Source organism: Hypanus sabinus, chromosome 10 (assembly GCF_030144855.1).
Source record: "Hypanus sabinus isolate sHypSab1 chromosome 10, sHypSab1.hap1, whole genome shotgun sequence".
Lineage (NCBI taxonomy): Eukaryota > Metazoa > Chordata > Chondrichthyes > Myliobatiformes > Dasyatidae > Hypanus > Hypanus sabinus.
The window spans coordinates 110,074,424-110,099,951 of record NC_082715.1 but is presented as its reverse complement, the minus strand read 5'-3'; the positions used below and the strand labels follow the sequence as shown (position 1 = coordinate 110,099,951).

General features: G+C 42.0%; 1 protein-coding gene across 4 annotated transcripts in view; it reads right to left on the bottom strand.

Moving 5' to 3' along the window:
* Window positions 1-261: 261 nt before the first annotated feature.
* The window catches only part of tjap1 (tight junction associated protein 1 (peripheral)), a 172,661-nt gene continuing 147,394 nt past the window's right edge, over window positions 262-25,528 (bottom strand). For 3 of the 4 annotated variants that reach the window (XM_059982619.1, XM_059982618.1, XM_059982622.1), the window contains 2 exons: window positions 17,524-17,607; window positions 262-9,875 (listed from right to left, as the gene is read on the bottom strand). In XM_059982619.1, the coding sequence (XP_059838602.1) occupies window positions 8,553-9,875; window positions 17,524-17,607 (1,407 nt within the window). In that variant the 3' untranslated portion in view covers window positions 262-8,552. The remainder of the gene's footprint in view (window positions 9,876-17,523; window positions 17,608-25,528) is intronic. The other variant, XM_059982620.1, reaches the window with a different exon arrangement.

Sequence of the window (25,528 nt, the reverse complement as noted above, 5' to 3'; positions counted from 1 at the left end):
GAGTTGCGGTAGTTAATAGAAACACTCAGACACTAAGAGTGGGGGGGGGGGGGGAGAATGACAGGATCAGCAGTATAAGTGAGGAGTTTCTGATCTGGAATCCCTATGCACCAAAATTAAAGTCTTTCACTTTAAGCATATCCTGACACACTATATCACAGCTGAAGAATCTGAACACACAGCAAGAGCAATGCTCAACTCCTTCAGACTGTACCCCTCTAATTTGCAAGAAAATAGGTAAAACAGAAGCAGTTCAAGAACTAATTTTAAAATACTTTATTTTGTTTAAAATATACATCAGTTCAGTTTTACAAATTGAGAAAATAAAATCAGTAAAAGTTTAACAGTCTTGTACATGGATACAGATGAATTGCTACAACATCCTGCATCCCTAAGGAAGGAGTAAAATGGATTGGAAGCACTAAAACCCTGTAGCTTCAACTGAGAAAGGTACAGATTGAAAACTGGGATTTGCAACACTCAGAGGATAACTGAACATAAAATGCAGCTGCGTTCTCAAGCCAAGTGAATGTGCAGAGGGGCTACTGGCCCTCAAATACACCGAAAGTGCAATTCATCAACATAACCTTAATGCTAATGAATGATTAGCCCTCAGAATTGTTTACCAAAGACATCTCCAACACAGCGTGGGGAAGAGTGCTGAGCTTGGGATGCACAGACTAAGCGCTAGCCAATGCTTTTTTAAATTCATTTCATCGAATAGACAGAGTGGGCCAGATGCTGGTAATTCTTGAAAAGGTACTAGGCCTTTAAAATGGCCAAACACACTGCTTGAAATCAACCCACTGATCAATAGGTAGACTAACCAGAGCAGATGGCCCAGGTTCCTGAACACCACTGACTAACATGTTGGAGAAGTTCAAGTTATTTCATTACTGCTGCTCCAGTCAACAGCAAGTCAATATTGCTGTTGTAGACACATACTAGCCACAACCAAAGAATACTTGTACACAAGGAAGAACCAGAGCATGTTCTGGATAAATACAAAGTTTCTCTATACAATTTTAACTTCAGACTGCACCCATATTACTTTGGCCAGTCTCTCGGCACCACAGCAGGAGTGTCAGTGTCAGTAATGCAGCAGGAGTCACACTGGTGTGATATTTATCGGTGTTACATGGTAGAAGGAGAAGCACTATTAATGGACGTGACAAGAATTAGCTGAAAGAAATTGATGGGACTGCTCTGAGAGTTTGCATCGAGTTGAATGGTACAAATGCCTATTTAATTAGTAGATATGAAGTAAAACATGAACAAAGTGCAACAGAGTGGGGAGGTTGAGAGGCTAGGAAGGAACAGCAGGTAGATGACAGAGTGAATCAGACTTGGAGAGGGCATGAAGTGTGTGGGTGGGAGACAGCAGAGCCTGAGCAGTCAGGAGAAGCAGTGATCAGCCTCTCTAGGTAATTATGGGGTTGATTTGTTAGAGTATCCTGATGTAAGGGGTGAGAAATGCAGCATAGAAGGTGTTTAGGAATAAGATATTGTGCTGTGAGAGCAGGTGGCAGAGGGAACTTGATATCACAGAGTATGATGGGGTGAAAGGGAAGGAGTCCCACTGGATAGGGTGGAAACGGGGACATAACAGATCAGAAAATATGCTGGTTGGCCATGCACAATGGGAAGTCAGCTGACACACAACTCACAAGTTAGGGAAGAAAGCAAAGGGAACATACACAAAAATAAACTGCATCAGACAAACTGCAGTGAACTGGAGAAGGAGGCGGAGAGTGCTTAACATGTGGAGGGTTGACAGATTTTGTGCACACAAGTGATATAACTATCTCTGAAATACAGTCTGTTCTCTGGCTTTTTAGGGGTGGAATTAACACATCACAGTCATTGCATCAAGTGCCTTCAATGCTCATGGATGTTCTGCCAAGCTAAAACCAAGTGTTTCCACACAAAGGAAATTTTCTGTTAGGTAAAACATGGCACAAGCTTTGGGAACACCTATCTCGGGAATGAATCAGCTCTCCTATCAATTTTCACTGTACATGTCCAAGTCAAAGCAGCGTAGCAAATTGGAGAAATTAAATCAATGCTCTGAAAAATGTGACAGTAGTCATTCATGTGGGTGAACTGGTTCTAATAACTAACCTCAGAGTTCAGTCACAACTTAATTTGCTGTACTTAATGCTTCCCAGATCATCACTGCCAAGTCGCTGCACACATAGGCACATTTGTACTTGGAACATCACCATATTTTTAGATCAACATTATATTGATCTTTCAACTGCTGCTAAAGAGATTTTCACTAACGTTATAAGCACCAATCGCGTAAGCCTGTTTTTAAGGTACTGCTGTTCCATTCCTGAGTTATCTATCTCAACTCTCAGACAATACGCTCCCACCTTTACCTCAACCCACAATACCTGTCCTCTGCTTCCTTTTACAGTTCATTTCAGGGTCCAGCTGATGATCAACATCCACCGTAAACCTCATATCCTGTGCAGAATCAGCTTCGTTCTCCCACTTTTCCATCAGACCTGACCTAGTGTCATCTTCACTTTTCAGTTAATCACTTAACAGAATCCTGGATCACAAACAACAGAAAATCTGCAGATGCTGGAAATCCAAGCAAGACACACAAAATGGGTCCTGCCAAAGGGTTTTGGCCTGAAATATCAACTGTACTTTTTTCCATAGATGCTGCTTGGCCTGCTGAGTTCCCCCAGCATTTTGTGTGTGATGCTGGAGGAACTCAGCAGGCCAGGCAGCATCTACAGAAAAGAGTAGAGTCAACATTTCAGGCCACAACCCTTTGTCCTGCTGAGAGTCTCGGCCTGAAACATTGACTGTACTCTTTTCCATAGATGCTGCCTGGCATGCTGAGGATCCTGGATCAGATCTATTCCATTTCCACACTTCTGCCTTTACCTCTTCTCCCCTGCCAGAACTAGGATATTGTATTCTTGTGTCCATTCACAAACCAGTTCCCATATTCAAAGAAAAGAAGACCAAACAAAACGGTGGGCGCCAGAATCGGAAACTGAAACAGAAATGCTGCAAGTTCTCAGCCATCCAGCAACATCAGCTGAAAGGGAAACCTCTCAATGTTTCAGTGACCTGGGGAAGCATGGAGAGTTTACAGCTTTGTGAAGTGTAACACAGAAGCCTACATGGAGATAGGTTAGGACAGCTCAAGCGGTAAGGAGTGTGATTAATGACCAATAGCAAGGCACTTTAAAGAAGCAGCATGGGAGAGGGTCATGTTCTTCTTCCCAGTATAATGTACTGCATTCAGTGTTGACAGTTCACTCCTCTACACGGAAGAAACCAAACGCAGCTTGAGTGACTGCCTTGTGGAGCACCTGAGCTCAATCTGCCAGAGTGTTACTGAGCTTCCCACTGTGTGCTCAGTTCACTTCCCTTCTGATGTCCCCTCCAGTGGCACAGTGAAGTCCAACATTACCTAGAAAAACATTTTAAATGAGTACTTCCAAATCTTTTGAAATGAACAGTGAATTTTCTAACTTCAGGTAAACTGCTCTCTTTGTTTCACATTATCACATTTATGCCTCTTTTGCACTGTTTCTACAAATTATACTCATGCACCTCACCTAATCCGTCAAACAAGTCACCACATGCTTTTTTTTATATATTGTACCTCATTCCCCAGTTGTGAAGATTTCTGATCCAAAATGTTGACCGGTTTCTCTTTCCACACATGTTGTTCAACAGGGCGAGTTCCTCCAGCGCTTCCATTTCTAGCCAACATTCACCAGATCACTGTCTACCATTTCTGGTACCTTCAACTTGATACCACTCCAAAATGCATCACTCATTCCTGCTCTAAGCCTCAATTTCACCAAACAGTTTGTTTTTATAATCGCCCCACAATTGACAGAGGGTGCACTTACTCTTTCTTGGTGAAAAGGGTACTCAATTCTGCTTTGTTCAATTGGTATATGCTGTACCACTCTCAGTGCAGTCCTCTCCACAATAGTCCTCTTCCACATTAGTGGAAGTTAGCTGGGGGACATATTCACACAGAATGCATAATTGACATCAGGCTTTCAGGTGCTCATATCCCATTTATCCTCCACTTCCCACACAGATCTAAAGTGAAGAGCAATGTAACTTTGAGCAACAGGTCTCCACTTCTCAGTTACACTACCAGACTCACTGAGTTCAACATTGTCTGGAAATTAATCTGACCTCTAGTCACATGTTTACTTGTCCCATTGCTGTCTCCCTTTAGTCATGCATCACCAGCCTTTTGTTATTTAACTGCTCCACCCACAAAATGAGCCTTCTTTTTCCCTATTCCATGTCTGCTCGTTTCCTGGATCTAAATAAATGTCAGTGTCCCAACTTTTGGTCTGGTACTGACTTTGTTGTTATGTCAAACGTTGTCAATGATCTGGAAAGTCTCTTACAGAATATTAATGACTGTCGTATGACCTTCAGAGAACATCCCACTGTCTGTGTTTCACTACTTTCATCAATCCCTATGCATCAATTTTAATCACTCAGCTGAAATCAAAGGTAAGTTTTATGAGAAGACCATAAATAGTATGACTTAGGTGTCAAAGAAAAATAAACTAATACTGCTTTGATGATTTTAGTTGGCTCTAGTTTAGTCAGGCATTAATAACAAAGTATGGCAGAGTAATGATCAACTTCCCCTGAACAAAGACTGGAATATACAGTAATCTCAATGTCAGCAAGACTACAACACAAGAACCAAAAGTTTATACAATGGCAATGAAGTTCACATTTACCACAAGAGTCAACAGCAGAATGGCGTTCACCACCACCTCACCCTCTCAAAGTTTTGGGTCAAATCAACTGGAGATCACAGGCTGTAGCCTGAAAACCCCAAATTATCAGCAAATTCAAAAGCAGGACAGCATGATGCAGCTCAATAATGTTCAAATCAGTACCTGGTGCATTAAATGCCCTGAGTTCAGATTCATTTAAACTTACACGGCCAAGACCAAAAGCTAAAAGATGGCTGATCGAAAACAAAAACTAAACAGGGAAAGAACAAGCTCAATTCAATTGTTCTGATCTTTAAACAGAATATTCCCAAAACTAAGTGAACACTTGGGAAGTCCGAAGGAAAAACAGCTGGATCACAACCCCTACATAAACATATAAGACTGGTAATAATCATCTCATACAAGGTATGACTGTGTGGGCCAAGTAAGGGGGACTAAAGGGAACAACAGTGCATAGACGATTCTGCAAACCTACTAAACAAAAGGATAGGAAATTAGTCTGTCAATTAAATAATTTCACATAAAGTCCTGAGTCCTTACCCAATGCTGTTTGGCTTCTGTTCCAGCTGAGGAAAAATACATGAGATATTAACACCACACAACTCTTAAGAAAGTGGAGAAGACACTGAGCTCCTTTATGCTTGAAAGACCAAATCTTGACACAGAGATTAGGTATGTCTGTAAAAGATTCTAAATTTATAATAGAAAACAAAATCATCCAAATGATCGAGAACTTAGCTGCCAATACATCAGAGGATGGTGAAACCCGAATCATGTTAAATCATGTCAAATGTGCTTCAGTATGCAAAGTTGCTTATCGTGGAGATCACAGATTGGGACTAAAGCTGCTGTTGTGATTATGCTGCTAATTGACTCACTCCTGGGAAGACATGGATTGCATTGCAATAGTGTACTCTCAAATGGACCTTATATAATTCTTATACCAAACAGCCTGTGTCTTGTCTATGAAAAAGAAATCACAGACAGGACTGTTAAAGGAGAACTTTGGAAAACTACAGGATTGAAGTCATATCATTAAAAATAAAGGCTGTCTATGGAGCCAAGGCCCTTAGTTGACTAGTCTGCACTCAAGTGATGGACACCCACTGAAGGAAATTAATCATTTTTATCTACCTCAGAATACTAAAGCGATCATGACAGCATGACAGAACCCTAGACATCTAAATCCCCAAAAGATCAATGTCATGGAGAAAGACCAAGGAAGATATTCCTTGAAGAACATCTGAAAAAAAAAGTCAAGAGATGAACAGGGAAAAAGCTTCAAAGATGGCTGAAATAATGAAATCTGTACATCGAGATTGACAACTGAAAAATTATTGTTCTCAGTCGTAACACATGCTGCAAACTGTTCAAAAGCAGAATAGGCCATGAAAAATATTGGATACATCACAGCCAAGTGGATATTAGGAAGCAGCTTGATATTGTATTCAAACTAGTGTCCAGTCCTCAGGACTGCCTTCAGATGCATCAATTGGCTTGAGGGCTTTTTGCAGACTGGCAACCTGAAACATCTAATGCTTCCTGACCTGCTGAGTATGTCCAATATTCTTTGTTTCTGTTTCAGATGCCTATCCTCTTAGCGTTACAACTTTATTTTTATGACTTCACATATTTAATTGGGAATATTGTGTGACTAAATTCCATTGGTAAAGAGGTTTACTGAAAATACAAGTCAGGCTGCTATCTACTTATGGTGTCACTGAAAAGCTAAACTTTTGTATCGTCACCTACAGTCAATCAAAGAAAGGCACCACATGAATTCACTGCCTCAAAGTGAAGTCAGGTTTGCACACCTCATCCAAACTTACCACTGCTTTAATGATTTAACCGAGAAAAATTCCCATACCCAAAATGCAAAATTATTGATCAGTGGAAATTAAAATTCAAACATGTGGGCAAACTCTGTTATCTAACTCAAACTGCTAACTCACTATATGATAACACAATAGTTTTACATTCAAGAAAAACTTAATATTCTAAAAGTGAGGGAGGAGGATCACAAGGTTAAGATGGATAAGTTAGTTGAGAAGTTACCAGATGAAGGAGTTCTTGGAGAGTGAGTGAGTGAGTGTGAGTGTGAGTGTGTGCGCGTGCTCCCAACAGGCTTATAATATTTTCCCTGAGGAGCAAGTTATGAGTGCCCAAGAGGTCTTGCACCTGCAACAGTCAGCCAGATAAAAACCGATTTCATTCAGTTACCCATTGCTGAGTTTGGCAGTTGATGCTCGTTTTAAAATACTGTAATGTAGAACTAACTTCATTACAAGGACGCAATCAGCTTTGAATTTTTTCAGGTAAGCAGTAACCTACCCAAAAGTTTAGAAATATTAATACTTAATTTTAATTCATAACTTTTAAACCTAACAGTTGGAATATTGTCATTAAGTTAGCCAATGGAAGAGGACATTGTAAAGTTGGGATTCTTTCCCAGATCAACAGATATTTAGAGGAAACTGCAGGATATTGAGGGCTGGACAGTTACACCCCATTTCAAAGAATGGCAGGAAAATCTATTTTTACAGAAGCATTTATCTGTACTTCAATATTGTACAGACACATTTTGTATTATTGTGGTGGTAAAACAGGGAAATGAACGGTTGTTAATCCAGTTTAGACAACCAAGCCATTCAGTAATCTTCAGGTTAGGTGTGGGCATTGCAGATGTTGGAGCCTTATCTGGTGGTTAGAAAATAACACAACACCACACAGAGGCTGGAAGTTTCAGATCTCTGCAGCTGATCAACAAAGCAGTCAGTTTGTTTAACAATTCATTCAAGCTTCCCTGTTTTACAGTCTAGAGTTGGCAACCATGGGAACTTATCCAGTTCTGCTTAGTGGTAACCCAGATTTAACCTGTCATGGACCACCTGCTTGGTAAGTGAGGCAGTAAGAATATGTGGTAACACTTTAGAAACACTTCTACTGTTCACTGGGTTGCAATGGGAAGACAAGACCATGTTAGACGGCAGTCTGGAAATTCTAAAATGCTTCTATCAAAAGTATCTGAAAAGTTTCCATTTTGTATTTCTGCCTTTGTCAAACATCTTTTCATACATCTTTAATTTCAAGATGTTGTAGAGGTCTATTCTGGACTTTAGTAGGCAGAAGTAAACATCAGAACCAAAAAAAATTAAATTCAATGTCACTTTTTCTCCATTTGGGCAAAGTTAGGCAGCCATAATATTTGTGGTAACACTGCAAACCAATGAATCAGTGATTCACATAGTAATTCAGGACAGGACAGGCAAATTACAAACACAACTAAATGGTTTGTATGTTAAAGATTGGCATTAGCAGTCTCAACTTAAACCAAGGAGCTTAAAATACATTCTGGTGTCTGCTACATCTTTGAAATAAGGCCAACACCTACCATTCTTAATGCACTGAGATCATTTCACAAATTTAATACCACCCGAAGGATAACTAAAATATGCAATCACTCGCATTGCTCAAAGCATGCAAGGAAAACATTAAGTACACAAAAACTCAAAAACCAAAGACACACTGAGAAATTACCTGCCATCGCCCAGCATGAATACTCTTCAGAAATTTGGTTCCCCCCCACCCCATAATGACTTAGTTCATAATAAAATGATTTTCTGAGAAAATACTGTCTGAAGTATTGCCTTTTGAACTCAGATTCTACTAAAACTGCACATGCTGATTAGTTTGCTTTTGCTCAGCTTCATACACTCCTAGGAAACATTGTTAATTTCTACACACACAAAAAAGGTTTTCAAAAGGCTTTCTTTGCTGAGTGACATTTTGGGTGGTACCTTGATTTTAATCCAGCAAGGTACCCTGTTCCTGTGCCCTAGTTAGACTGTCCTTTCGCAATAAGTAATGGACGCCCATCCTTTTTGGACTCTTCTGCTGACGCCCCACTGAAGTCATCAATGTTTTGTCTTCAATCTCTTCCAGCTCATCTTGTAGTGTGGTCTGGCTTTCATAAAGTAGAACTTCGTGTTCTTCCACTATACTAGAGACAGTATCCGTGTATCCTTTGTGCTTCTGCAGTGGACTAGACTGCGAGTCCAGCTGATTGACAGCTGCGGTGTTCAGCAACTGCTCACCTTCTTCTTGAGAGAACTTGCTCCTGTAACCCAATGTACATTTGTTTTTCTGTACTTTAGAATCAATACTGTCTGTATCCAGGCTAGAATCCCGACTCATGGTCCAGCTGCAGCTCTGGCCAGATTCTTCCCCGTCCGAGTAAGCTGGCCTACTCTCACCCACAGCAACATGGTTGCCCAAACTATTCTGCAACTCTTGCACCATGTCACTGCTGAAAGATGTTCGATGAGCAAAGACCCTTTCAGAGGCAGGAGCTACCTTCTCTACAAACATCCTCTGCCAGTTGGCAAGCAGGTCTTCTTCTGAACTTGTAGAGCTGGCAAATGCACTTAATGTTTGAGGTGGGCTGTTGAATGGACTCGACTGAGCTGACTGAAACTGGTTTCCCGGCCCTCTGGGTGTGCCTGACTTTGGAGATTGGTACTGCCTGTTGGTTGCCTGTCCTGACTTCCTCCTGCTTGAGGACGGACTATTGGCTACAGTCCGCTGTAGTTCCAACCCATCTTCCTCCCCTTGGACCAGACTGAGAGATATGGCTTGCCTGGTGGCATATGTACAGTTGGGTAAGGGACTGTTCTTTGGGATTTTAACCTTGTCATCAGAAGAAAATTCAATGACAGCTTTACGGCCAGGGAAAAGATTCTGAGGTGGAGTGGGGTATGGATTCAGCCTCTCAAAGGTGGCTGCTTCATCTGGTATGCTCTCTGAACAAACTGGCTGCCTACACATCCCATTTTTAGGCAATACTGCCTCTGTCATGTCTTGATCTCCTTCTTTCCCTGCACAGTTCACACCATTGGTGTTGCCACTCATGTCCACATGGACAAAGACATCTTCTGCAACAGGTTGTGAGCTGCTGCTGGACTTGGCAGAGTTCAGGATCAATGGCTCCGGCTTTTCCAAAACTCTGGCAATGACAGAAGTTGGCACAACATCAGAGGAACCAAGCGTGAGGACTGGCTCCCGTCCTGTCTGGAAATCTTCACTGGACTCCAGATGCTTGTTTACCATCTCTTGAAGTACAAAAGGGAGCTGCGAAAAAAAAACAGAACTCCCAAATTAGCCAGTCTTTTTACTTAAAGAAGGCTGCATAAGAAAGTACAATCTAAACAAGGAGAATGGCACCATATAAAATTATCACTTCAGTATCCTTCAGATGTAAAACAAAACTAATTTCTGCATTTCAATGAACATTCCAAACAATTAATGAAGTGTCTGTATTGGCATTTGTCTAAATTAACTCTGACAATGAACCAACAACTGCACCCATGCAAATGTCTGCATTTTAAATGACTGACCAAATAGTGTACTGACAGTCTGTGTCTGTAGCCTACAGTATTAGATTTTGGGAAAAAATCGTTGGCTTGGAACAGTACCATGCTATAGACACATGCTGGCCAGATCCACTACTGTCTGCAAGGGAGATGAAGAGATAGGATCCTATTCTTTTTGTTTTTTTAAAAAAAGAGAGTACTCTCTGAGGATCATATGGCATTGACTACAGATATGAGACATGGACCCAGTTTTGTGTTGAGAACAGATGTTGGAGCTGTTATGTTGGGGTCAAATTTGAGAACTGGATGAGTATTGTGTTGATGACAACTGCCATGATGTTACAAGCATGGAAACAGGTCTTTCTGCCCAACTTGTCCATGCTAACCAATGAGCCTTGTGGAGCTAATCCCATTATCCTGTATTTGGCCCAAATTCCTCTAACCCTTTCCTATCCATGAACCTGTCAAATGTCTTTGAAAATTGTAATTGCACCTGCTTCTATCATTTCCTCTGACCACTAGACACTGGCAGCCCTTTATTCTGACTGTTTGCATCCCTCTAGTCAGCCAATGTTCTATCCATGAGAGTATCTTTCCTGTAATACCATGGGCTTTTCACTTGTTAAGCAGAGCTGTGAACGGCACCTTGTCAAAGGCCTTCTGAAAATCCAAGTATACAACATCCACTGACTCTCCTTTCTCTATCATACCTGTTATTTCAAAGAATTCCAACAGATTTGTTGTGCAAGATTTCCCCTTGAGTAAACCATGCTGGCTTTGGGCTATTTTATCATGTGCCTCCAAGTACTCAGAAACCACACCCTTAATAATGGACTCCAACTAGCTTATAATTTCCTTTCTTCTGGCTTTCACCCTTTTTAAAGAGTGGAATGACATTTGCAGTTTTCCAGTCCTCCAAAACCATTCCAGGATCTAGCAATTCTTGATAATACTAATGTCTCTTCAGCTACCTCTTTCAGAACTTTGGGGTGTGATTTATTTGATTTGGGTGACTATCAACCTTCAGACCTCTCAGCTTTCCAGGCACCCTCTCATCACTAACAGCAACTAAACTCACTTTTGCCCTGACACTGCCGAAGTTCTGGAATACCTCTAGTGTCTTCCACAGTGAAGACTGACACAAAATACTTATTTTCATCTGCCATCTCTTTGTCCCAATACTCCCTCTCCAACCTAATTCTCTAACAGTCTGATAACCACTCTCGCCTCTCATTTATTCTTTATATATCTGAAAACTTTTCACATTTTCTTTGATATTACTGGCCAGCTTGTCTTCAGATTTGATCTCTTCTATCTTTAAGTTATTTTTTTAAGTTGCCTTCTGCTTGATCTTAAAAGTTTCCTCAATTAGGAACAAGTGGGAGATTCAGAAGGGATTTGAAGAATATTTTCACCCAAAGTGACTGAAATTTGGAACTCAGTCCTTGACAGGGTGGTGGAGGCAAGTACTTTTAAGAATAATGTATTTAGAAAAGCATGTGAAACATGATTTAGAAGGTTATGATTGCTGGGAAATGTAGATTGTTATTGGATGGCTGGTATGGTCCATTTGAATGTCACTGCATGACAGATTTAGCACCTGGACTCTCTTACATGGATTTTTAGTTCAGATTTTAAGCCCACTGGTTGTTTTAATGCTCACCTTTACTGATGCACAACAAATACAAGAATTGGTGTTAGATACAGAAATGTACAGCTGCTAGAAACCAAGTAACACTGAGGAAATAATAGAAGTGCTCAGCCAGTCACACAACTGTGGAATGAGAAGACAGTAAATACTTCAGTCAAAGACCCTTGGTTAGAACTAAAAAAAAAGAGACACAAAAGATTGCAGATGGTGGAATCTGGAGCAATAATCTCAGCGGGCTGAGTAGCACACGAGAGGAAAGGAATCGTCTTGATGGATGGTTTCAACCTGCAATGCCAACAATTCCTTTTCTCCCACAGATGCTGTTTGAACCACTGAATTCCTGCAACACACTGTTCGTTGCAAAGAAAAGAGAAAGCAAATTAGTTTATGTAGCAGAGGACACTGGATAGAACAAAGAAAATGTCAATATAAGAGTGAAGAGCAAATAAGAGAGTTATAAAGTGAGTGTTTCCTGCAAAATGCAGAAATGGGTTCACAATGTGAACTCTTCAGTGTTGCTGATATCAAACACATAGGTGATCACTTTGTGGAGAAGTTGAGTCTTGTCAAGGCCCAAGACCTGCTCAAAGAACACATGATGGAAGGGTTATCTGCCCTTCAATGGTATTCAATATTTCCACCGATGACTGACATTGCTTTGTTCTACCCTTTGCCCTCTGTTACGTAGTCATACAGCAGGGGAACAGGCCCCACTGCCCACCTGGTCTGCCATAAGACGCAGGAGCAGAATTCAGGCCATTCAGCCTGTCAAGTCTGCTCTGCTATTCGATCCTGACTGGTTTATTTTCATTCTCAACCCTATTCTCCTGCCTTCCCATAACAATTAGCACCCTTACTAATCAAGAAAGGTCCAGGTGGACCATAACTCCCACCGAAGCAAGTACCGTTTGATCAGATTTTGCCCATATCCCTCTAAACCTTTCTTATCTGTGTACTTGTCCAAATGATGTTAAAGTACCTGTCTCAACCACTTCCTCTAGCAGCCCATACCACCCTGATCACCCTGTAGATGAAGAGGTTACTCTTCAAATTCCTTTAAATGTAACCCCTCACCTTAAACTCATGCCCTCTGGTTCTTGATTTCCCAACCTATCAATCTGCACGTTCCCGTCTGTTCTCCCCTCAGTTTTATACACCACTTTCAGATCACCCCTCATTCTCTTACACTCCAATGGAAAGAGTCCCAACTTGCTCAACCTGTCCATAACTCAGTGCCTCAAGCCTCAGCAACATTCTAAGTCGCATCTGCACTCCACAGCTTGATGGGATCTATCCCACAGCAGTGTGACCACAACTGAATGGATCAACTGCATCTCCTCCATTTCCCAAACATCCACATACACTCTATCTTCTCGCTGCCTAAACAGGGGTAGAGTTCCTCTTGTCCTCACCTACCACACCATGAGCCTCCTCATCCAGCACATTATTGTCCACATCTTCTGCCATCTTCAATGGGAGCCTACTACACCAAACCATCTTTACCTCCCCTCCACTCTTCGCTTTCTCCAGGGACCAATCGTTCCCTGTGATTCCCTTGTCCATTCGTCCCTTCCCACTAATCTCTCCCCTGCAAGAAATGCTACACCTGCCCATACACCTCCTCTCTCACTTCTATTCAGAGCTCCAAATGGTCCTTCTAGATGAGGCAACACTTCACCCGCAGACATTTGGGGTAGTTTACTGTATCCAGTTCTCCTATTGCGGCCTCCTCTACAATGGAAAGATCTGACGTAGATCTGGGGACAGATTTGTCAAGCACTTTCACTCCATCCACAAACAGTAGTATTTCCCAGTGGCCAACCATTTTAACTCCAATCCCTTTTCCTATTCCAACTTGTCAGGACATGGCCTCCTCAATTGCCACAATGAAGCTGCTCTCAGGTTTGAGGAGCAATACCTCTCAGTCTCCAACCTGTTAGCATGAACATTAATTTCCTTCAATTTCTGGCTATTTTTCACTCACCCCCTTCCCTCTTCAATTCCCCTCTCTGCCTCCCCCCGACCTCTTTTCTTCTCCTCACTTATCTATCGCCTTCCTCTGGTGCCCCTCGCCTTCCCTTTCTCCTATGGTCCACTCTCCTCTCCTATCAGATTCCCTCTTCACCAGCCCTTTACCTTTCCCACCAATCACCTCCCAGCTTCTTACTTCATCGGCCTTCCCCACCCAGCTGACTTCACCTATCACCTTCTAGCTTGCACTCTTTCCACTACTCTTACTTTGTTATTCCGGCTTCTTCCCCTTTCCTTTCCAGTCCTGCGAAGGGTTTCAGCCTGAAACATTGAATGGTTATTCATTTCTACAGATGCTACCTGACATGCTGTGTTCCTCCAGCATTTTCTGTGTGTTGCCTGTAGATAAACTTGCTTTCTCTCTTCTTCAGATCCAATGAAGAGCCTTTGAGCTTAAACATTGACTAGCTTCTCTTTCCGTTGATGTTGCCTCAGTGGCTGAACTCTTTCAGCATTTCTGTTCATAGGCCTAGAGCTGCTGACTGAGTCGTGCCACATTGTTTTAATCTCGGGAAAACAGACCGTTTTGACTTTCCTTTATCAAATGAGATACGGTACGTAACCTGAAGTTGCTGTATGTATCCTGCAGAGTCTCTATTTCACAGGGAAATGTGACAGTGAGCCAATAGAATCCTACAACCCTTCATTCAACTGCGCCCTCACTGTTAACAGCTACGTCAACACTACCACAACCGGAACAGAGATGGTGTGGTATTAAGTCTCAAATCAAAAGTTTTGGGTTGACTGCAAAGAGTTAACTCAGCATAACTTCAATTTTTCACTGAACTAGAGAAAATAGGAAAATAGAAAATCAGCCCACACCTCTAACTGCTATTGAGAAACCAGTGGATATCCAAGGAGGAAATAATGAAGTTCTGATTCAGCTTCTAAATGGTACAAGCTACCACCTCACTCTCTTTCCCACTGGGTAGCAATGCCATAGGTCCAAGGTATCTAAAGAATTGCAATCAAACAAAAGTCAGCAGTCAATGTAGCCCAGAAAACATAAGACATTGTTGCAACTGCACGCTGCACAATTTGGATGATTATACAGGGTGGATTCTCTTTATTAAAAGGCAATACTCAGAAATCACCTCACAGACAGACTGTGCTAAAATCAGAGCGGGGCTAGGAATGAGAATTTCTCCGAAATGCTAGTTTCAGGCACAGGTTAACAATGATCACGGGATGTCATACAATATTTAAATTATCTTTCATCTACTGTGGATTAGTCGAGCAGAAATGAATATTCTGCTTCAATGTTGTAAATTCAATGTCATTCATTAGAAAATCTATGTGCTTATACTGTTGTGAGCAAGTTATTGTAATTGCCACAGGATTGAGAAGCAGAACAAACTCAAATGATCCAATAATCATTGGAAGGATGCTATGGCAGAACTCAATTAACTTCATTCTATTGTCCAGCATTATGCAGTGCTTTGCACACTTTAGAATTTTGCTAGCTCAGATGAAGACCTAGACTACTTGGATTTCCAGAAGGCATTTGAGAAGGTGCCACAAAAAAGACTTAACTAGAAGAGAAGGATGCATAGAGTTGGGGGTGATGTATTAGCATGGATAGAGGATTGGTTAATCAATAGAAAGCAGAGTTGGCATACATGGGTGTTACGCTGTTTGATAATCAGTGGTGAGCGGGGTGCCGCAGGGGTCAGTGCTAGGCCCACAACTGTTCACGATATACATTAATGATCTGGAAGAGGGTTCTGAGTGTAGTGTCTCTAAGTTTGCTGATGATACTAAATTGAGTGGAAAAGCAAATTGTGCAGAAGATACGGTGAGTCTACAGAAAGACATAGATAGGTTAAGTGAGTGGGCAAGGGTCTGGCAGATGGAGTACAATGTTGTTAAATGCAAAGTCATCCACTTTGAAAGGAAACATGGAAGATCAGATTAATATTTAAATGGTAAACAAGTTCAGCATGCTGCTGAACCTGGGGCCTGGGGGTCCTTCTGTATGAATCACAAAAGGTTGGTTTGCAGGTGCAGCAGGCTATCAAGGCGGCAAATGAAATGTTGACCTTCATTGCTAGAGGACTGAATTTGAGAGCAGGGAGGTTATGCTGCAACTACAGTATACAGGGTACTGGTGAGGCTGCACCTGGAGTACTGCGATCAGTTCTGGTCTCCTTACTTGAGGAAGGATATATTGGTTTTGGAGGTGGTGCAGAGGAGGTTCACCAGGTTGACTCCAGAGTTGAGAGGGTTAGACTATGAGGGCATATTGAGTCACCTGGGACTACATGCTGGAATACAGAAGAATGAGAGGAGATCTTATAGAAACATATAAAATTATGAAAGGGATAGATAAGATGGAGGCAGGAAGTTGTTTCCACTGGTAGGTGATACTAGAATAAGGGAACATAGCCTCAAAATTCAAGGCAGTAAATTCAGGACAGATGAGGAGGAACTGCTTTTCCCAAAGAGTGGTGAATCTCTGGAATTCTCTGCCCAATGAGGCAGTGAATATCAGTAAATATTATTTAAACAAGGTTGGATAGATTTTTGCATAGTAAGGAAATTAAGGGTTATGGGGGAAAGGCAGGTAGGTGGAGATGAAGTCCATGGTCAGATCAGCCATGAACTTATTGAATGGCGGAACAGGCTTGACGGGCCAGATAGCCTACTCCTGCTCCTGTTTCTTACATTCTTATGTACTATGAAGCACCAATATTTTAGAATATTTTGTGACAAGTCTGCTAGTGACCAAATATTCTATTTTCTTCCGTTTCCAATGCACCCACACCTCAGTAACCAGCATCTGCCAATATTTCATTTCACAAATCTAAACTGCAAAACCCAAGGATCAAAACTTAACTTCACAATAATATGCAGTAAGCCATCATTCCCAATTGAACACCAAATGGTTAGTTATGGGCAACCATGAAAATGCAGCGAATTTTAGGCATGAAGACCATGTGGTATTTATGGAATGCATTATGCTTCAGTCCCACAAAATGAGAGCTAGATTTCTCCTTACAGGTCAATGCTTCAATACTGGACAGTCAGGCCAAGGTACCAGAAATAGTTATAGATCTTTCCCTAATTATTCCCTGGCAGTCTGCATACAGGGTCAGGGTGGAGCAGGAAGCTAGAGCTGAACTTTGAAACCACGTGCTAACATGTGTGCTCAATTCAAGCTATTCTCTGAATGAATGATTGCCATGCAATAATAAACAAAAGTAGTAGCAAAAATTGAGATATTTAAATAGAATGAGAATTGAAATTGGTTTACTATTGTCAAATGTACAAAGAAAAGTTTGCCTCAAGCTTTTGAAACACTGCTTTGAGAATTGCCTAGTTTCAAGAATCAAATAGCAGAAACAAAAAAATGGAGCAAAGAGATAATTCAATAGAAAAAAATATAGTGATGGGGCTCTAAATTGCATATGATCTTCTAGGCCGGTGAAGCAGACACAAGCAACCATGAGAATTGATCCTGGGTCAGGCACAAGCAGCCATGAGACTTGATCCTGCGTCACTGTTTTATATTCCATCTGCAAAAGCTAAGAAAGCTTTATTCCAAGAGTCAGTCTCTTGCCCTTGCATCTGAAAAAAGTGAAATCACAGACCAAAGTTCAGGAAGGTTATCACCATCATTCTCAAACAGGGCACAAAAAAGCACAATGGTAACTCCAAAGGCTAAATGACTGAAATCCCATGTTCATGAATGCACACCCTCACTCTCTCTGAACATAATACTTACATCTGCAAACTTGTGGTTCCTGAAATGAGATTTGTTGCACTTTAACAGTTGAACAGCAAGGTTACAATCTTGTCGATAGCGCTCCTGTGAAATAAAGAAGAAAAATTCAAAACCAAAGACAGGCAATGTTGCCTTAGACTCAACAATTGACTAGCTGCCTACACCACACACTACAAAGGCCCATCACTCAAACCCCACTTGACAGCACACAACCCCAGATTCAACATCCCCTGACTCTTGGCCCGATATAATTGAAAGTATAAAAAGGAGACAACACTGTTGTTCTCGTCTTCAGTAGTCAAACCACATTTCATTGATTGGTTTGTATTTGTTCATGCCTGACTCTAACCTGGAGGAGAGCGGAAGCAAGATCATTGAAAATTAGGGGATTGAGGGCTATGTAAAACTAGTAGATGAAAGGAGCTAAGGCCTGGGAAAGACCAGCCATGATCATGTTCAAAGGTAGAGAAGTATTAAAGGGCCAGGTAACTTACTTCATCTCCACTTAATTGGCAGATTGTTTTACTATTGGACTATAAGACTACTGCCACATGCACCAAGGTACAGTGAAAAAATTGCCTTGTATACCTAAAGACACCTACATTATTGATTATTTTCTACTGCTGTGCCGTCAGTACTATAATCCAAGCAAATTCATCGCTAATCTCCTTGACCTGGGGCTCCCTTTGAAAATGAATCCTTGACTTTCTGATCAATAGAGCACAATCTGTAAGGATAGGCAACAACACCTCTGCAACAATGGATCAATCCATTACGATGATGCATTGAGGTAGTACAAGAGGGAACAATAAATGAGTGGAGAATAAAGTGTTACAGTTATAGAGAGTGTAGTGAAGGCAATTAATAAGGTGCAAGATCATAAACAAGATTTAAGATTCAAGTTGTGCATTGCCATTCTTCAAAGCACAAGTGCAAAGAGAACAAAATGATTGTTACTCCAGATCTGATACAGCGTATAAAAAAACCACAATAAGCATAAAGAACACAATTTTAAAACAAAATGAATATAAATACTTAAGATTAGCTTACATTTATAAACACAAGAAATTCTGCAGATGTTGTAAATCCAGAGTAACATACACAAAATGTTGGAGGAACTCAGCAGGTCTGGCAGCATCTACAGAAAGGAAGGAGAAGAACCAGAATAAGGAAGGAGGTTGGGGTGGGAGATGGAAAGGTGTACAAAGTAGATGGTGATAGATGAAGATGTCTCTGATTTCCGTTAAGTCTTCCCTTTCCTCCTTCAGGCTTCCCTCTTCTCCTCACTTATCCCTCCCTCTGGCACCCTCCTCCTTCTCTTTCTCCCATTATCCACTCTCCTCTCCTATCAGATTCCGTCTTCTTCAGCACTTTACCTTCACTACCCATCGCCTCCCAGCTTCCTACTTCATCCCCCCTTTTCCCACCCACCTAGCTGCATTCCCCCTCACCTGCCTTCACTTGTCACCTACTAGCTTGTACTCCTGCCCCTCCCTCAACTTTCTTAGTTCAGCTTATTCCTTCCTTTCCAGTCCTGATGAAGGGTCTTGGCCTGAAATATTGGCTCTTTATTCCTTTCATAGGCTCTGCCTGACCTGCTGAGCTCGCCCAGCATTTCATGTGTGTTATTTTATCTTATATACATAGACTGGTTATACATAAAATGACACAAGGTTAAGGAGAATCAGTACGTAAGGTGGCTGACAGGAGATGAAGTAATAGTGGTGAGTGGGTTAGTGGCTGGTGTTGGACAGTCTGATGGTTTGGGGGGGTGTGGGAGTAACTGGTTTTGAGAATGGTGGTCCCAGCGTGAATGCTGTGTCACCTCTTCCCTGATGGGAGTGGGGACAAACAATCCATGAGCAGGGTGGACAGGATCCTTCCTAATATTGCTGGCCTTTTTTCCAGCACCTTTCTGTATATACTCTATGGCAGGTAGCTTGGTGTCACTGATGTGCTGGGCAGTTTTAACCACCCATTGTAGTGCCCTCCTGTCCACTGCAGTGCAGTTTGCGTACCTGACAGTGATGCAGCATGTCAGGAGGCTCTCATCTGCGCAGCTGTGCAAAGTTGTGAGGATTGATGTGCATAGGCCAGCTCTCTTAAGCCTCCTCAGAAAATAGAGATAGATTGTGAAGTCAATGACCCATCTTATCAAATGAGGGAACCATTCAATAGTCTTATAACATCGGGAAGTACGTGCTTTCAGGCTTTCATATCTTTAATCTGATGGAATGAGGAAGTCCAAGGTATGTAAGCTCTTAAATAACGATGGTTGCTTTACCAAGGCAATGAGAAGTGCAGACACAGTCCATGGAAGAAAAACCAGTTTCCATGATGTGCTGAGATGTGTGCCCACCATTCTCTGCAGTTTCTTGCAGTCATGGTCAGAGAGCTGGACAGGATGTTTTCTAAGGTGGATTGATAAGAATCAGAGAGGGTCAAAGACTTATCAAATTTCTTTAGCCTCCTGAGGAAGTGGAGGTACTGGTGAACTTTCTTAGCCATGACGTCAACGTGATTGGACCAGACAGGCTATTTGGTGATGTTCACTCCTTCGAATTTGAACCTTTCAATGCCAACACTGTTGATGTAAACAGGAGCACGTGCACTGCAACACCTTTCCTGAAGAATTTTTTTTTTATTTTGCTGACATTGAGAGAGAATTGTTATGACACAAATTTCACTTTCTCCTTCCTATACTCCCACTCATCGTTACTTGAGATACATTCCATACAATGGTATTACCTGCAAACTTGTAGATAGAGTTGGAGCAGAATCTGGCCATGCAACTATGACTGTACATATAGTTAGTATAGTAGAGGGCTGAAGATGCCGCCTTGTGGGGCACTAGTGTTGAGCATAATTGTGGCAGCGCTGATGTTGCTTATCCTTACAGACTGTGGTGTGTTGGTCAGAAAGCCAAGGATCCACTTGCAAAGAGAAGCATTGAGTCCCAGCTCTAGGAGTTTGGTGATGAGTTTGCTTGGAACTATAGTATTAAAAGATGAGCTGTGGTCAATAAACAATAGTCTAATGTAGGAGTTTTTAGTGTTCAGATGGTCCAGAGATGAATGCAGGGCCAGAGAGAATGGCATCCCAAATAATCCTGTTTTGGCAGTTTGTGAATTACAGTAGGGTGAGGTTGTCTGCGAGGCTGTAGTTAATGTATGCCATGACCAACCTCTCAAAACACCTCATGATGGTTGACGTCAGAAGCACTGGTTGGTAAATATCAAGTCAGATCACCTTGTGTTTTTATAGGTACTGGGATGATAGTGGTCTTCTCAAATCAGATAAGAACATCAGACTGAAATACAGATCGGTTGAAAACTTTTGCAAATATCCCCATCAACTAATCTATGCAGAACCTAAGGGTTTGACTAGGAACACTTCTGGACCAGATGGTTGCCTCAGATTCACTCTGTACACAACTGATCTTACATCCACTATGGTGACTATAGGTACAGGTACATTGGAGGTGGATGGGGTGGGTAGTTAGATCTCATGCCGTATGGTTGGCTCAATGCTTTACAGTACAGGTAACCCGGGTTCAATTCCCACCACTGCCTGTAAGGAGTTTGGACATTCTCCTCGTGACCACATGGGTTTCCTCCAGGTGCTCTGGTTTCCTCCCACAATCCAAAGACATACCAGTTGGTAGGTTAATTGGTGATTAGGCTAGTATTAAATCGGAGGATTGCGAGGCGGCATGGCTGGAAGGGCCTATTCTTCACTGTATCTCTATCAACCAATTAATAAAATTTTAAGGTGCAGAGAGCTTCTACTGTACCACCCTCTAAGACAATAAATTTCAGATCCAAACCATTCAAGCCACTGTCTCAGATCTGAAATGTTGATAACTTCCCTTTCTGCAGATGTTGCTTGACTTGATGAGTTTTATCTACATATGACTTCAGGTCTATGCCCCAGACTTCATTACTTCTCCAATAAGGGAAATAGCTCTTCCCTATTTATTCTACCTCGGCTACACATAATTTATTCATCCAAGAAAATGACTGTTCAGCCTCAGGACCCTTCATCAGGCCCCAAACCTGAATGTTAATCATCTCTCTTTCCACTGATAACACTTGACCTGCTGAACTTCTACAGCATTCACAATTTTATTTCAATTTTCTGGCATCAGTAGTTGTTTTTTTCTGATGTTCTTTACAGTCTCTACAACCTTTCTCACTGTAAAATCTGGCCAAATTCTCAAATATCCATTGCAATCACCTTTCCTTTAATGTGATCAGAAAAGAACTCCATCCTGAAGTAGAAATTTAACCAGTATTCTCTATAGTTCCAGCATAACCTCCTTGCTTTCATAATTTTATTTGAGACAAAAGAGAATGCAAATGATTGAATTTGAAGCAACAATCTACTGAAGGATTTCAGCGAGTCAAGCAGCATCCTTGGGAGGAAAGGAACGATTGATGTTTTAGGGCCAAAACTATGCAATGATGATTCAGGGCTTCAATTCTACTCCTCCAACAGATGCTGCTCAACCAACTAAATTCTTCCACCAGTTTTTGTTGCATTATATTTTTATTCCCTCAAATATAGGAAACCATCTTTCACATCTTATTATTAAGTTTATTAACCTGTGCCCTGGCCCAATGAAGGAGCCTTGCAAGGAGCCATCCCTCTATCTGATATTGAGCCCCTCTCAGCGCCAAGGCTTTTCTCTTTCCCCAAAATACCAACATTTCACACCCCCATAGCAATGAGGCTCTTCCCTCTGCCTCCACCTTGGCACCAACTCCCAGTCCCAAGCACATCAATGGCCTTGACAGTGATTTCTTCAAGCTCATCTACAGAAACAGCTTAATTTCTACCTTTAATATCTTTTTCCTTTTCAAGATGAATGGGGTTTCGTCGAAGACCCTGACCTAGAGCTACCTCAAATTTTGGTTCTTTACAGTGTTGGGACCCATTCCCAGGACTCACCCACCAGCTGTTTCTCAATATCCAAGCATGCGTCCCAGAAGACGAGCACACCTTTGGAGTTCCAAGGCTTAGCAGCCCTGAGGATGAGCTGATTCTATGCTGGTTCTGCTGACTGAAGTGTCATGGGAGAAAACAGAATATCGGGAACAACGGACTGGCTGTCGGGGGCTCTGTACTCAAATTGCGCTCGCTCACTCTCGCTGGTGGTGGAGTTTGCTATCAATTCTAGAGTTCAAGATCTTGGAAAAAAGCAGCACGGCAAACTTTAACACTGTAATGAAACGAGTTGTTTTGTTATGTTGCCCCTCTTGCTGAGTGACACCTCTGTCCCTTTATTAGGGAGAGAGAGAGCCTGAGAAATGTCGAATTGTCCGGTGAACAATTAGTTTTTGTTGTACTGTAGACCATGGTCTTGTTCAGAGGCTTTGCTATTGCTTGCTTGGTGTTTTTTTTTGCTGAAGTGGGGGAGAGGGAGTGTTGCTTTGCTGCTGCTTATGCGAGGAAGGGGGGAATGGGGGGCTTTCGGGTTCTAACGTTTTTATTATCACTTGTTCTTTGGGGCATTATTCTGTTTTTGTGGATGTCTGTGAACAATAAGAATTTCAGTTTGTATTGGTATACATCTTGTTCAAGATGGTGCTACCAAAGAAGCATGACAGCTAACGAGGTTTGAAAGCAAAAGAATTTGATAAAAAAAACGTTTTTAACTAAATTGTGGTAAACTATCATTGCAAACAATGAAAGAATAAGTGAGGGCAAAGTGAACTCGATAGACATGCTCTGCTGGCATGCTACACAATCGACGCACTTGGAGTTGGAGTCGTGGAGTCATGCTAGTTGGACTGGACGATTCAGAGGGGAGAAGACAGCACAGTGGAGTTCCAATGCCCATCCAACTTACACAGGTGCAAGGGTGGATTGCTCTAAGCACCGAGCCGATTTGGCAAGGTCACGAATGGCCTCGTCAGCAGCAAAATCTAAGTATGAAGTGAATCACCAGGCGGCGTGTTCAAAACCCAGAGCGATATGCCACGGCGAGGCCCAAGCCCTAATGCAAAATACAACATGCTGTTTGGACAATCTAAACACCGATAGACTGGGAAGGCAGGGTGTTGAGTATCAGGCAAGGTTGGATTGCTCCAAACGCTGAGTCAATTTGGAGAGGTTGAGAATGCTTCCCCAGCAGCGAAATCTAGGCCCAGAGTGATTTGTTGCAATGGGGCCCCATTCCTAGTGTAAGGTTCAGACAATTTAAACACCGACCTAGATAGTCTGGGGCTCCTCTCTCCACATATGAGAGGTGTGAGACCGCCCCTGGCTGCCGTGTTTTGTGTCTACGAACTTTGTGGCGACTTGCCTGCCAATACAATGAACTGAATTCCAAGGCTTTGGGCCTACTCCGAGTTGCTCTGAGGATTTGTATCTAAGACTTCAACTTAGCTCGGAATGTTGTTGCTGTTGTTTACTTCTTTGTTTGCATGATTTGTTTAGTTTTTTTCCTCTTTCTCTGTGGGCACTGGGGTTGGCTTTATTTATTTTAAATGGGTTCTTTTGGGTTCTTACATTTGCACTGCCTGATAAGCAAACAAATCTCAAGGTTGAATAATTTATATATTCTTTGAAAATAAATGCAATTTAAACATTCTCTGATATTAAATAGAAATATTGAAGTCCTAGTCACAACCCCAAGCATGAGTCTCAGACCAAACATGAGACCGTGTCACAGTCCTCCAATCCAACACTGAGCTTCAATCCCAAAACCAAGCCCAACAACAAACCTGCCATGAGTCCAGCCCGTCCCAACACACAGTCCAAGGAAAGCCCTAATGTACCTTGTCCCAGCACCAAAAGTGGCTGACTAGGAAAAGGTAATTAAAACACCAACACCATATCCCACCAAAAATTCATCAGTAAAAAAATGCAAGTCCAGTTCTCTCAGCCCCAGACCCAGTCCCAAAACTCAAAGCCAAATCCCCACCAGACCCAAACATAGTCTAGATCCAGCTGCAGTCCACTCACCAACTCTCACATACTGAGCATTTCTGAGCATTATAACCCAGACCCAGCAGCTCACATGGTACTTACTGGATGAAGCATGTCAACACTAACTGAAGACTGGTTAATACACACAATGCAAAGAGATCAAATGAATCCGTCTTCTTCGGGCTAAACGGATGTAACTGAAAGAGTGCCAAGGATTGGTCCTTGCCCTCAACTATTAACTGTATTGTTTAATGATTTGCAGAGGCAAGAGTGCAAGATATCCAAACTTGTGATGATACAAATATAGGTTATGAGGTTATTTTGACACTGTAAAAGGATATAGATAGAAACATAGAAAACCTATAGCACAATACAGGCCCTTCGGCCCACAATGCTAAGCCAAACATGTACTTATTTTAGAAATTACCTAGGGTTACTCATAGCCCTCTATTTTTCTAAGCTCCATGTACCTATCCAGGAGTGTCTTCAAAGACCCTATCATACCACTGTCGCTGGCAGCCCACTCAATGCACTCACCACTCTCTCCATAAAAAAATACTTATCTGCATAAAAAAAAACTTACCCCAGACATCTTCTCTGTACCTACTTCCAAGCACTTTAAAATTTTACCCTCTCATATTAGCCATTTCAGCCCTGGGAAAAAGCCTCTGACTATCCACACCTTCATCTTATACACCTCTATCAGGTCACCTCTCAACCTCCACCACTCCAAGGAGAAAAGGCCGAGTTCACTCAACCTATTCTCTTAAGGCATGCTCCCCAATCCAGGCAACATCCTGGTAAATCTCCTCCGCGCCCTTTCTATGGTTTCCACATCCTTCCTGTAGAGAGATGACCAGAACGGAGCACAGTACTCCAAGTGGGGTCTGACCAGCATCCTACATAGCTGGCTCTTGAACTCTTGGCTCTTGAACTCAAATCCACGATCGATGAAAGCCAATGCACCATATGTCTTCTTAACCACACAGTCGACATGCGTAGCAGCTTTGAGTATCCTATGGACTCGGATCCCAAGATCCCTCTGATCCTCCACTCTGCCAAAATTCTTACC